General features: G+C 43.4%; 1 protein-coding gene across 3 annotated transcripts in view; it reads left to right on the top strand.

The window, feature by feature from the left end:
- Window positions 1-14,461, top strand: part of CDH11 (cadherin 11) — an 82,811-nt gene that overhangs the window by 55,831 nt on the left and 12,519 nt on the right. For all 3 annotated transcript variants that reach the window (XM_053987374.1, XM_053987373.1, XM_053987375.1), the window contains 6 exons: window positions 5,505-5,900; window positions 7,789-8,083; window positions 8,839-8,958; window positions 9,359-9,526; window positions 11,761-11,948; window positions 13,421-13,674. In XM_053987374.1, coding sequence (XP_053843349.1) covers window positions 5,673-5,900; window positions 7,789-8,083; window positions 8,839-8,958; window positions 9,359-9,526; window positions 11,761-11,948; window positions 13,421-13,674 — 1,253 coding nt within the window. In that variant the 5' untranslated portion in view covers window positions 5,505-5,672. The remainder of the gene's footprint in view (window positions 1-5,504; window positions 5,901-7,788; window positions 8,084-8,838; window positions 8,959-9,358; window positions 9,527-11,760; window positions 11,949-13,420; window positions 13,675-14,461) is intronic.

The raw sequence follows: 14,461 nt of genomic DNA, 5'->3' as shown, positions 1-14,461 counted from the left end.
GCCGCCTCTTCATTTTTTGGTGTTGGTATCTTGGAGCAGTCATTCAGATCTGTGTGAAGCTGTGTGGAGCACAGTGACTTTGCAGAGTGGCTGCTTGCAATATGGTTTCCACGTGGACATGGATATATTATTTTTCAGGTGTTGTGTTCTTGATTGAATTTTTAAATGAACAGCATATTTCCATTAGGAATATTGATGGGTGTTATTTTCCAACAGTCAAAGAACAGATTTTTCTTATGTTAAAATTGAAACTGGTGAGGTTTGCATTAACAACTACAAGCACACAGCACAGCCACGCTGTCTGTGCAGCTAGAAATGCCCAGCAGGCCTGTTCTCACAATTGTTTAGGGACACATTTTATTTCCATGCAGACATTTTGGTATACACCTCCTCATGCAAGTTTCTTTTTCAGAGTGTGGACTAGACTTTTAAAATATTTCTCTGTTCTGCATGCATCCAATGATATTCAGGGATTTCACTGCATTCATGTGCATTGCTAATGAGATCAGACCTTGTGTGGTGGCTGACTAACTCTTGTTCACCCTTTACCCCTGATAACACTCTTATTCAATACCAAAATTGCCAACATTCATCTGTATACAGTTAAAAGATATCAATGGAATTCATGCTTTTGCGTCTAAGTCCATCTTGGTTCAGCCAGAGCAGTCTGAGACTTCCTCCCCAGGGGCAGCTCTGGGCTCTGCTCTGGGGACAGCAGCCAGGGAGTGGCTGGAGCTGGGCCAGGGCAGGCTCAGGCTGCAGAGCAGGGAAAGGTTCTGCTTCCCCCAGAGGGTGCTGGCACTGCCCAGGCTCCCCAGGGAATGGGCACAGCCCCGAGGATGCCGGAGCTCCAGGAGCCTTTGGACACCAGGGATGGACAGGGGGGATTGTTGGGGGGTCTGGGCAGGGACAGGGGCTGGATCAATGATCCTGGGGGGATTGTTGGGGGGTCTGGGCAGGGCCACGAACTGGACCGGATGATCCCTGTGGGTCCCTTCCCACTCAGGATATTCTATGTTTCTATGAAACTTGGGATCCACTATGCTCAAGGAAGAGGGAAACAGCTTTTCTTACAGATTTGTTAGGAAAATTTGGGATTTCAAAGTGATATCTTGCGCAATTCTAAATAATGTAAAAAAAAAAAAAAAATCGGGATGTTTGTCGATTAACCTCAGCCAGCAATTGAGCACCACACAGGCACTGCTCACTCCCTGCTACTCCCCAGGGATGGGGCAGAGATTTGGGAGAGTAAAAGTGAGAACACTCATGGGTTGAGATAAAGACACTCTAATAGGACAGAAAAGGAAGGAAATAGTGATAACAACAAGGAAAGAATTTGAATATACCAAACAAGTGATGCACACTGCAGTTGCTCACCACTCACAGACTTCTGCCAAGCCAGCTCCTGAGAGACACCTGGCTAGCTCCTCCCAGTTTATGTGCCGAGCACAGTGGAATGGTCTGGAATATCCCTCTGAGCAGGCTGGGTCAGTTATCCCAGCTGTGTCCACTCCCAGCTCTTGGTGCCTCCCGTGCAGCCTGCTGAAAGCTGAAAAGTCCTTGACTCAGTGTGGAGCACTGCTCAGCACTAACTCCAACTTCAGTGTGTTATCAGCACCATTCTCTCCCTAAATCCAAAACACACCATGGAGCAGCTACCAGGAGGAAGGTTAACTCTGTCCCAGCTAGAAGCAGCAGTGTTGCAGTTTGGTCAACTGCTCACTGAGACTGGCTTTGCTGCAGTTGGGGATTATAAGCTATGGGCAGAGATACCCCAATGCCTCAAAGATTGTGACTTACAAAAAAGGCTGCAACCATTCATGGGAAATCAGTCTGACAAATCTGTGCAGTGCCTGAATCCAAGTGCTGCACACAGAATTTTCAGATGCTCACTGGAGCAGCAGCCCAGCAGCTGCAACAATTGCCATCCTCACATCTGTATTCCAAAGTCTCAGGATTATGAAGTATTTTTCCCCAAGAGAAAAAGGAATTGCTTTATAAATTGTTTAGCTGTTTTTCCATGTTTTCTGCTTGAAGTAGAAGGAAACTGTAGGCTTTCAGCAGTTGAGTTAATGTTGAAATATTTGAAATATTTTAAGTAGATTGTTTGGAAAATAAAGGAAGGAAAAAAGAGATTTGGGATTTTTTTTTTTTTGTAAAAGCTACTGCTTCATTTTTAATGGAGTTTATTTTAGCTTTAACTTAAGAGCATCTTGTGCACCTTGTCTTTTAGAATACAAGTAGTTTATGAAAATCCAGCTTGTAGCTGGCTTGAATTTAAGTAATTTCACAGCCTTCAGTGGAAGCCTGTTGATTTATGCTATTTTAGGTTTTCTGAGGATAGGAGTCAGAGGTTTTACTGCTGGAGTGAACACGATGTGAGTGAGCAGAGCATGAACTCCAGGAGGGGAGAAGGGGCCTGAGGAGGCCAGGGTCACGTCATTGCAGCTCCAGCTTTCCTGGCAGCCTGTCTTACCTGGGGTCACTGCCTAAAGAGCCAGCTTGGAACTGCTGCTAGCATGGAGCCCTTTGCCTTTACAACCCAAAACAGAAGCAATTGCTGCAAACAGCCTGAGGGACTTGTTTTTAGCCTGAGAAGGACCTGACCCAGCCAGAACCCCCTGCCCTGGGCTGAGCCCAGTGTGGGCAGCAGGGCAGCCCCTCTGCCCCTGTGTTCAGGTGAGACCCTACCTGCAGAGCTGCCCCAGCCCTGGGACCAGCACAGCCAGGACCTGGAGCTGCTGCAGAGAGCCCAGAGGAGGCAGCAGGAGGAGCAGAGGGATGGAGCAGCTCTGCTGGGAGGAAAGGCTGGCAGAGCTGGGATTGTTCACCTGGACAGGAGAAGCTTTGGGGTGAGCTCACTGTGGCCTTGCAGGGCCTGAAGGAGCTGCAGGAAAGATGGAGAGAGACAATTGCCAAGGGCTGGAGGGACAGGACCCAGGGAATGGCTCCCAGTGCCAGAGGGCAGGGCTGGATGGGATATTGGAAATCAGGAGTTGTTCCCTGGGAGGGTGGGCAGGCCCTGGCACAGGGTGCCCAGAGCAGCTGTGGCTGCCCCTGGATCCCTGGCAGTGCCCAAGGCCAGGTTGGACACTGGGGCTGGGAGCAGCCTGGGACAGTGGAAGGTGTCCCTGCCATGGCAGGGGTGGCACTGGATGGGCTTTAAGGTCCATTCCAGCCAAAACCATGCTGAGATTCTGGCATTCTCTGAAGTGATAGATAAGAGAGAACAGTTTTCTTTAGCACGAAGATATGGAGCCTTATTGCTTCATCTCTGTACATGGACAGGATAAAACAAAAGATAACAAGCATTTTTTTGCTTTAAATCCTTGTTAGTAAATAAGCATGGATCTGTGATTAACATTTTGTTTCCAGCACTTCACACTTGAAGAGCTGATAATAAGCAGTGTGTGTATCAGCTTGGTTCTGCCATTCTGGTTAAGCAGCTTTAAAAAGTGTTCACTGGTTTACATAACAGTATTGAGGAGTTGGGGAAGAGTGGGGGGATTTGTTTACTTGTCTCTGTAGCTGACATCATTCTGTGATGCTAATGATGAATGACTATCAGTGAGTTTAATTTTCAAGTGCACCCCAAGTCTATTAACATAAGAAGTTTATTTACAGATTTTTTTTTTTTTTCCCACAGCATGTTTAGAAATGTACAGCTGTGCAGGAATATCTTCCTATTCCATGTTTAGAGCATGTAGGTTCTTTATAACATTCTAGGAGCCCAATCCCTTCTAACTACTGCAGATGAGTGATCCCTACAGCAGAAATCCCAACCTTTTTTTTTTTCCTATGCAAAGCTGGGTGCAAAACAAGCCTCCAAAATATGTGAAATCGCAGTTTTCATGCCATTTAAGCCTTTTGTTGTTTTTACCCCTCAGCAAGATGGAGACATGAAATAGAAACCACAGACCTAATGCCCCACACTTCACATGCATACGTTGTGTCAAAATAGAAGCATTTTCCTGAGCAAAATCATAGGGATTATTTTCCTTTCTATGTGTTCCATGCTGGTGTGAGTAATCTGTAATGTGTCATCATGTAACAACAGGAAAAAGTCAAATGGATACACCAAATCTATTTAATAAATATGCTTTGGAAAACCAGACTGTATTTCCATCTATGTGTGAGAATGTAATTTCACTCATTATGTTGGAGCTAGTTTGGTGCTGTAATTGAGGTGATTTCAGTTTTCAGTATAATAAAATTGAAAGCTGGTCTTTTCTGAGGAAATCAACCAAAATATGTCATTCCTTATTCATGAACCCCTGTCAGCCAATGCATTTTTATGTAACTGTAAATGGAATGTGGAAGGAGGACATGACTGCTTAGGATGTGAGAAAGACAACCCCAAATGAGTGGGTTTGGGACTAGTGAGATGTTTGTCTGTGGCTGGAGTTACAGAATGTGTTTAGCTTCAAGCTTTTGCCTATATTCACATTTTCTCTGCTGAAAATACCATTAAAATCTCCTTACTTCACATTTAAAAATCATTATGTTTTACAGTTGATGGTGGTACATATTTATACATTTGCCTGTATAAATATAACGTCAAGATTTTTATCAGTATCTTGCAGAAGAGTAAAGTGAATCACATCAAAAATTAACCAAACATTTTAGGGACCTTGTAAAATTTGCTGTGTAAAGATTCAAGGAGAATATGTTGGGACATACCCCAGAGATAAGTGAAAGTGGCCTTTGTGATGGATTGAGGGCTGTTAGTTTGGGTTCCACTGTATAATGCATTTTCTCCCTCAAATATTAAATCTGACCGAGTGTTTTAAGAAGTATAAGAAAGTAGGAGATCAATGTAATCCTGGTAATTTAACATCCAGGGAAAGTAGAAATAAATAGTTAAATCAATTGTTATACTATTAAAAATATCTGAATGCATCACACTGGCAATCAATGCTGATGGTGCCTTGATCCTCAGAGGTGCTTCCCGGGTTTAAATCCAAACTGGAGTTCCTTGGAGGTCTGCCAGCCCCTGCTCCTGCCCAGAAAAAAACAGGGATGGTTACGTTCAGCACAAGGATGTGTTGATCATGAAAGGGCTGGTGGAGAAATATTGCATTTCTGATAAGTCTTGGGATCTCCCTTATATCTGGAACCTCTACCTTAGCAGCTTATATCTAAGACTTATATCTAAGCTCTAAAGAGGGATTAGGTCTAAATTAGGTATTTCTACAGTTACCCTGCATCTTGGGCTAAATCTATTTGAAAGGATCATGAGAAAATATGATTCCCTATCTGTCTTTCAACTTCCAGTCACTGAGTGGCCAAACCAGCCAGCCAGGAGATTCTGCAAGGTGGCAGCTGCATGCAGCAAAACACCAAATCTGATCATTACTCAGGATTTCATCAGCATTGATGTATTTATTTTAATCTTCTTATCTTGATATTTACCCATTTTGCAGTCTTAGTTTTGTTTTGCTAAATAAAAAACCCTACTAGATCCTCAAAGAATTGACGATTTTTTCCATTTTCCCTTCTTCCAGGAACTGAGCTGGGAAGCTGCAGAGCATTAAGGTGATGTGTTTAATGCGTGGTGCCATCCTATGTGCACAAGGGTTGGTCTGAAACTCCTCAGTGGCCCCAGACTTTGTGACTTCCGAGGTGGAAGGAGTAGAATCTTGGATACTCCTGCGCCTACACACTAACCAAAAATGAAGGAGGACCATTGTTTACAGGCTGCTCTGCTCTGCCTGGGGGTGCTGTGCTACAGCCACGGCCTGACCACGGAGCGCCTTGGCCGCACCCGGCCCTCGCTGCACGGGCACCACGAGAAGGGCAAGGAAGGACAAGTCCTGCACCGCTCCAAGAGAGGCTGGGTGTGGAACCAGTTCTTTGTTATAGAGGAGTACACAGGACCAGATCCTGTGCTGGTAGGAAGGGTAAGAAAGAATTCTTTTTTCAGCCATTGATTAATAGTCTTAATTTTTATTATTTTTGAGGTGATTTTGTGCTTACCACAGTTTTGTGGGTGTTTTTTGTGGTTTTTTGTTGCTGTTGTTGTTGTTGTTGCCTTTGTGCTGTATAAGCTGCTTCTTCATTTTCTGGTAGCTCAGTTTAAATGCTAAGCAAAATACAACCTAAGTCAATACAAATATTTCCATTGACCTCAGCAGTCCTTGAATGAAGCTATGCAGACTGTTACTCAGCAAAACACCAAGAACCACACCAACAAAAGGAGGAAAAATATGTCTCAAGAATACCATTCTCAGGTCTTTAAAAACAGCAAGTAAAAATTGAATATCTAACCCGGCAACTCAGTGAAATAGGTATCTTTTTGTCCTCTCATTTTCAAATTATCAGTACAATTAAATATATTGAGGGCTATGTATAGAGGAAGGTAAATATCTGTGTGCACATGTGTATGTACACATATCCTGGACTGATTTTTTTTTTATTCTGCTACTGTCTAACACTAATAAAATATAAACAGGTAACTAAACCAGTATATTTGCCAGTTTCTAAATGGGCAGCAGAACGGTGTTGACTTAACCCCACCACAAAAGGACCTGAGAAACAGGATCAATGTCAGCAAATACCATGCTGGGTATTCTCATTTAAAATGGTTCAATTTGTAGTTGTCAATACAAAATCAATAAATCTGTAATTTGGCTCAATGTTTCCCTCATTCATCAAACTGAAATGTGCACTGGTTTTGGAATTAAGAATGTTTAGTAAGCATTTGTTGCCTCTTTTATATTAGAGAGGGTGTAATTAAAAATTAGTTGTCAAACACAGAATCCCAGAATCATTCAGGTTGGAAAAGCCCTCCCAGCCCATGGAGTCCCAGCTGTGCCCGATGTTCACCCTGTTCCCAGCCCAGAGCACTGAGTGCCACCTCCAGCCCTTCCTGGGACACCTCCAGGGATGGGCACTCCAAACCTCCCTGGGCAGCGCCTGCCAAGGCCTGAGCACCCTTTCCATGGGGAAATTCCTGCTGCTGTCCACCCTGAGCCTGCCCTGGCCCAGCCTGAGGCCGTTCCCTCTCCTCCTGTCCCTGTTCCCTGGAGCACAGCCCGACCCCCCCGGCTGTCCCCTCCTGTCAGGAGCTGTGCAGAGCCACAAGGGCCCCCCTGAGCCTCCTTTTCTCCAGGCTGAGCCCCTTTCCAGCTCCCTCAGCCCCTCCTGGGGCTCCAGCCCCTTCCCCAGCTCCGTTCCCTTCCCTGGACATGCTCCAGCCCCTCCATGTCCTTCCTGAATGGGGAGGCCCAGAACTGGCCACAGCCCCGAGGGGTGGCCTCAGCAGTGCCCCCAGTACAGGAGACAGTCCCTTCCCTGGTCCTGCTGTCCTCATTGTACTTGCTCCAAGCCAGGATGCCCATGGCCTTCTTGCACACCTGGGCACAGCTCGGCTCATTAATTTATCACTTAACTCATCCCATTTGACATTTAACAGCTTTTTACATGTATCCCACTAGAACATGGTTCACTGAAGTGTACAAAATCTTTGTAAAAATTAGTACTCACACTAACTTCATGTGAATAAAGAACCTGCTATAAGCATCTTTTTATCTATTCTCTTCCTTAAATCTGAAATTTTGGGTTTAGCAGAGTCCTGCATGTGGCAGGAGGCATGTCTGGGCTGGCACTGCCCTGGATGCAGGGTACCTGTGGTCACAGCATGTCCCTGAATGTCGATTATTGCCTGATGGAAGCCACAATTGTTGAAAACTGTGAAATGATAGCAATTTCCTGCACTTCTTTGTTTTACAAGCACATCCAGGAAATGTGTTTTCCCTTGTTAAGGTGTGTCTGTTTCTCCTTTTGTAGCTTCATTCAGATATTGATTCTGGAGATGGAAACATTAAATACATTCTCTCAGGTGAAGGAGCAGGAATCATTTTTGTTATTGATGACAAATCAGGGAACATTCATGCAACCAAGACACTGGATCGGGAGGAGAGAGCTCAGTATACCCTGACAGCTCAGGCTGTGGACAGGAACACAAACAGACCTTTGGAACCCCCTTCTGAATTCATTGTCAAAGTTCAAGATATAAATGACAACCCACCCGAGTTTCTCCATGAAAACTACCATGCCAATGTGCCTGAGAGATCCAATGTAGGTGAGTGCTCAGGAGGGCACTGCCCTTGTGGAAGGTGCTGCACTGTCAGGACATCTTAGCTTTATTTCATTCTTATTGTCAAGGATTTGGGGAAGTAAAATTTACTTTTGTGTTCAGCCATCATTCACTTGATGTATTTAATCTGCTGCCAAATCAAACCCTGCACAGCTCCTAACTGGGAGACCTTCCTAGAATAGAACTATTTTTCCTCCTAGGAAGGAGCATAAGAATCCCCTGGAATTTATGGACTGTGACTCCTCTGGGGTAAACCCAAAGATCATTCCTTTGGCAGAGCTGTGTAATAAAGCTGGGAAGTTACTGCCTCACCATCTATTCCATTTTCATCTCCTATTTGAGCTTGTGTCTGTCTCAGAGATTTCTACAGGAATGATTTGTCTGAAACTTACTGAGAAAAATGTAAGGGAAAACTCTATTGTTTGGCTGTGTAATGACAAAAGCAATATAAGGCTTAAACTACTGAGGGGAAAAGCCATAACAGTGCAGGGTGACTGCTGACTTTTATATCTTCACTGGTTAGAGCATTAATCCCCATCACAGCTGCTGACAGATCTTTTTGGATCATATGAGTATATTTTGTCATATAGAAATTGTCAAGTAACTTTGATTTTCATTTACCAAAATGGAAAAAAAAATGTTAGGAACAGCTCTGCTGTGTGACTGAAAGCATCTCTGCGTGGTCCTTCCAGATGTGTTTGCCTCTGACTCTCCCTCCTGTGTTTGCTCTCCATTTTTAGGCACATCAGTTATTCAGGTAACAGCTTCAGATGCTGATGACCCTACCTATGGGAACAGTGCCAAATTGGTTTACAGTATCCTTGAAGGTCAACCCTACTTCTCGGTGGAGGCTCAGACAGGTATTGTTAAACAGTTTCTTTGAGTGGCACCTCGTGACCAGAGCACATCAAAGTGAACTGAACGTACTGATGGGACGCAGCTGCTGCTGTGTCTGAGCAAAGCTTCCTGCTCTGCTGCAGCTTGGTCTCCTAGCATTTGCTGGAGCTTCTACACTAGAAAGCTGGTGTTGTTTCTGTGTGTTCTGTATGCTGTGATGATTAAAAGGCTGGTTCTGTACTCAGCTGTAATTCTCCAGGCCTGTCCTCTGTGTGGAATATTAGGGCTGCTTTCCTCACAGCAATGCTCAGGGAAAGCAAAACATCCACCATCACTGCAAATATTGCTGTGTTTAATGCACTCAAAATGCAGCAGCCAGGTTTGCATTAAATCTGTGTATGCCACCTTTGTTTGTGCCTTCAGGAATCATCCGAACTGCCCTTCCCAACATGGACAGAGAAGCCAAGGAGGAGTACCATGTAGTGATACAGGCCAAGGACATGGGAGGACACATGGGAGGCCTCTCAGGGACAACCAAAGTGACAATTACGCTTACAGATGTCAATGACAACCCACCAAAGTTCCCACAGAGTGAGTATCAACAAAATCCTTCTCCCATCTCCTGCCAGGACCCATGTTTGTGAAGTATCAGACACACCCAAGGCTTGAAGAGGCAATAACTGATGGATTATTGCACCACACGTGAATAAAGAAGTATTAGTTACTCATTTTTTGCTGGTAACATATGGAACTTCAGTGTCTGGATTATTTGTTTTGTGTTGAAAAGTGAGACATTTTTAGGGCCAACATTAAATTGCAAAGATTTCTGACCCTACACTTCATTTTTGAAGCTACTGGGCCATGCTCTATAACTTACATGAGCAGAGAGACATATGCATATATTCTTCAAGACTCATATTTACCATTGCAAAACAAACTAAATTTAGCACAATTACATTTTTTAATTGTTGAAGTGTATTAATGGAGGTCAAATACAGCAATTTTTTTATACCTGAGCAATTTACTTTTCACATATAAAATTAATCAGGGCTGACATTACCAGACCCAGCCTTCACAGCTGGGTGGCAGTACATTAGTGGGCCCACACATCTGTTCTGCAGCTCATCTCTGCATGGCTTTGGGGTTTTTTTGAGTGCAGTGCAGACTCACTCAAAGCCGTCTCAGCCCGTGTTTCTCCTCTGAGCAGCACTTCTGACCCTGACATGTCCTGGCCGTGGCCATCCCTCTAACAGCTTTAACAGCTCTTCTTCCAGTGCTGCAGCTCCCTGGCTTCTCATGCAAGAACTGAATGCAAAAATCTGTGTCAGCGTTATTTACCCTTCAAAAAAGGATTAAATCATAAAAAATCAGGTTTTATGTACCTTACAAACAAGCCTTTTCCCTCCACATCATAACCTGGGACCCCAGTATACAATATTTTGTTAACTCAATCAAATTATAGATTTTTCTATGAATTCAAGCTCCTTCACTGAGTGTTTTGCAAGAACATGTTAAATTATCAGAAATGACCAAAAGCAGTTCCTCTACTTAATTATTCACCCCCAGGTTAAATCTGATTTGGGAATGCTTTGTAACTCAAAAGCAGGGTCTGTATAAACAGCCAAATTAGTGATATTTTCATTCTTATTTTACTTTTTTTTTTTTTTTTAATGTTCATTGCTCAAGCTGTTAATCAGATATATGCTTAAATTTTGGGTTCTTTGTAACTGGAGTTAATGACCTATTTCAATGACATGTGGCAATTGTTTTTATGGTTAATGAGCCAAGTCCCTGCCTGGTGTAAGTCTCCTAATGTTCCTAGGGTGCCCATGGAGCAAATAGGAGCAATTACAAAAGGGAATAAATTAGATTATTTTATTTTAGCATCCATTTTTTTTTCTCCCCAATTTATTACTGCTGATGATGTGTCAGAATATGCTGACATAGATTTATATATTTAGGATCAGGTTATGTTATCTGAACTCTGGAGGGGGTTGGGAAAGTTCTGAAATCAGTAGTGCCTAAAGGACAACTGTTGGAAAGATATTTATCCAGGAACAGTGTTGCTCTCCTCTGGGGTCCCTGAATACCCAGGGAAATACCTGTGGGATGTTTGGGGATGATTTTCCTACTGGAACTTGCTGTGGGAAAGCCATTTTTTGTTTGCCATGAAATCACATACAAATTGGTACATACTCTCTGTGATGTGAAATTTTAATAATCATTGTTGCTCTATATTCACACTCCAAATTCAAGCCATCGAAAGCAGCAGATTTATACTTTAGCCAGCACAGCATCCAGGATTTATCCAATTCACTGTATATAATTTACGCCTCTTGAATGAATGGGCAGAAATGAGAAACGGAGGTGAAGGTTTTACCATGAGTCACGTGAGAGAGAGAGTTTTATTTCCATTTTTGTAATAACTTCTCTGCTATCGGTGGTAGCCTTGATGCCACAACAATTTCTGCATGCTGGGTGGTTAGTTGTCCTTTTAAGTCCCTCCCTGAGCAGAGGCGTAACAGGGAGGAGGTCATGTTCTACACATTATCCATGTGGGTTAAGGTTTCACAGCTGACTTGCTGCTCAAAGCTCTTTAGAACAGAACAGAACAGAACAGAACAGAACAGAACAGAACAGAACACAACACAACACAACACAACACAACACAACGCAACACAACACAACATTCCTTCAGAGGAGTGAAAATGCCAAAAATCACTGTGTTTCTTTGGAACTCTCAAGTTCAAAGAGTTAACACACAAGTGGGGAGCAGCTTGCTCACTTGGGGCACATGCCTGTTCTTCCTGTTCTCCCTGGCCCAGGTGTGTACCAGATGTCAGTGTCGGAAGCAGCTGTCCCAGGAGAGGAAGTGGGGAGAGTGAAGGCCAAAGATCCTGACATTGGGGAGAATGGCTTGGTGGCTTACAGCATTATTGATGGAGATGGCATGGACATGTTTGAAATCACCACAGATTATGAGACTCAGGAAGGGGTTGTGAAGCTTAAGAAGGTGAGTGATGCCTATTGCTATGTAGTGTTTTTTGTTGCTGACAGAATATTTGGTAATAATGGATTACTACCTAAGCTAAAATTAGTAAATGCAAATTTCACTTAATTCATTTCTCAAGGTGTGATTAACTCTTAATATTCCATTTCCCCATTAGCTGAATTGGAATGGAAGAAAATAACCAAGAAGAGTTACATAAATACTGTACAGTGGATTAATTGCACAAACTAAATGAATTCATAATAAAAAGTCATGGTAAAATATGATGCCATCAGCTTCATTGTTAATGAAGTTTTGCCTAGTGCTGATAAGTAGCAGACATTCACTGTTGCTTTATGTTCAGTCTGAAAAGCCTCATGCCCTATAGTTTGAATTCTTCAGCTGTGCATTGTCCACAATAGTGTTCTGAAGGAGTCACAGGCTATGGGAAAAGCAGCAGAGGGGATTTCACACACAGCCCGTCAGCAGGAGCTTTGAAAACGTTATCAAATTAATTTTAAATTGGAAATTACAGAACATAAATCTTATTATTATGGAAGCATTATCATTTTGCCCTTTGTATCTTTGAGCTATTTATCCCTCTTGAAGATAATCAGAACTCAGAGGAGAAGACCTGGTCAACTTCTGGTCAACCCTGCCCTGCCCTTTAGGGCAGACCCTCAGGGAGGGACCCAGAGGTCTCCTCTGCTCAAAACTTCCCTGGTTCAATTTCTGTCTCTGTTCTAGAGGTGGGAGTGGATTTTTTTGTGTGTTTTGAAATGTGAGTGAGCTGTCACTCCACTCCACTGGTGTTAACATACTTTGTGAATTGTGGTTGGCACCTGAGTGATCATTTTGAGATGCAACCCTGCAGCCATTTCATGCCAATGCAGGTGAAGAGGTGCTGTGGCTTTGATCAGGCTCCCAAAAGGACTTGTCCCATGGGATATTATTTCACCTCCTCTTTGGAAAGCGTATGAGTTCTGTGGTTGGAAAGAACTGCAGGAATGAAAGCACTGCAAACCATCTTCATATTTTCCCCACTACCTAAATAATTTAACTTATCAGTGTGCTATCTCATGGTGCACCCAGGAGCATTTCAAACCACATCCACGTGGAATGCCTGCCAGCCTGGATAAAGCCAGGGCTCATGTGGGAGCTTCTTTCCCATCCGTTGCACTTTTGTGCTGCCTGGAAGGCTGGATGGAGGTAAAATTCGTATTTCCAGTACAGATGATTTCCTCAGTGATACAGTAAGCAAAGGGCAGGACCAGGACTCTGTGGTGATATTTTGTGTGCCTTCCTATGCTGCTCCATACATAGAATGTAGCTCCTTCCATCTGAGTCTTTATGTTTTTAAATACACACATTTCAGTCCAAGCTCGTTGACAGACGCTCACCTTTGTTTGATGTCATTGAACACTGGGGCGCTGCCTGCTGCTCTTACAGCCTGGTTTCCCTGACTCTGGAATGCACTGTCCTCTTGTTTCTCACAGACCTTAGATTATGAAACCAAAAAGTCCTACAGCCTGAAGGTGGAGGCAGCCAATGTCCACATTGACCCCAAGTTCATCAGCAACGGGCCCTTCAAGGACACGGTGACAGTGAAAATAGCGGTGGAAGATGCTGATGAACCACCAGTGTTTTTGAAGCCAAGTTACATTTTTGAAGTACAGGAAAATGCAGCATCTGGTACTGTGGTTGGAAAAGTACATGCCAAAGACCCGGATGCTGCCAACAGTGCTATAAGGTTTGCTGGATTTCCTGTTTCCTTCTGAGCATTAGCTTTTGGAATTGTTAGGCAAGTTCTGAAGACAGTGTGACAGATCTACAGACACCCAGAATATTGAAAGTTTAACCATCCAGCATTGTTTTTATGCCTGTTCCACAAGCTGCCAGTTTCTCAAAGCCTGTATCATATTATAGCTATGTCTAATTAAAATATACTTAAGGGCATCTTTGGTAGACTCTATTCTAAATTGCCCAGCCCAATCCATAATCTACATCTTAGACTTTGATATGTTGAGAAAAATCCATGCTGTGATAACAGCACATCAAAGTCTAAGATGTAGATTATGGATTGGGCTGGGCAATTGTTAAGTGTTAATTGTTAAAGAGAAGCACACAGAGACCCCTGCTTTCTGCAGTTATGTTGGATCGTCTTGGAATCACAGACTCATGGAATGGTTTGGGCTGGAAGGACCTTAAGGTTCATCCATTCCTAACCCCTGCCATAGGCAGGGACACCTTCCACTGCCCCAGGTTGTTCCAAGCCTCAGTGTCCAACCTGGCCTTGGATACTGCTAGGAGCAGCCACAGCTTCTGGGGGCAACCTGTGACAGGGTCTCCCTACCCTCATAGTAAAGAATTCTTATATTATAATACCCTTCTATTATTTTAATTTTATTTGTCATGTTCTCAGTGTAACTGAAATTATGAAGACCTCTTTTGTGGGTATACTTAACATTTCAAAGAATTTCAATGTGAAGTTATGAAAGTCAGAGCTGAATAAAGCTGTACAAATGTGCAGAGAGTGG

The sequence above is a fragment of the Vidua macroura genome, chromosome 11 (genome assembly GCF_024509145.1).
Source record: "Vidua macroura isolate BioBank_ID:100142 chromosome 11, ASM2450914v1, whole genome shotgun sequence".
Lineage (NCBI taxonomy): Eukaryota > Metazoa > Chordata > Aves > Passeriformes > Viduidae > Vidua > Vidua macroura.
This window is presented reverse-complemented; position numbering and strand designations above follow the sequence as displayed.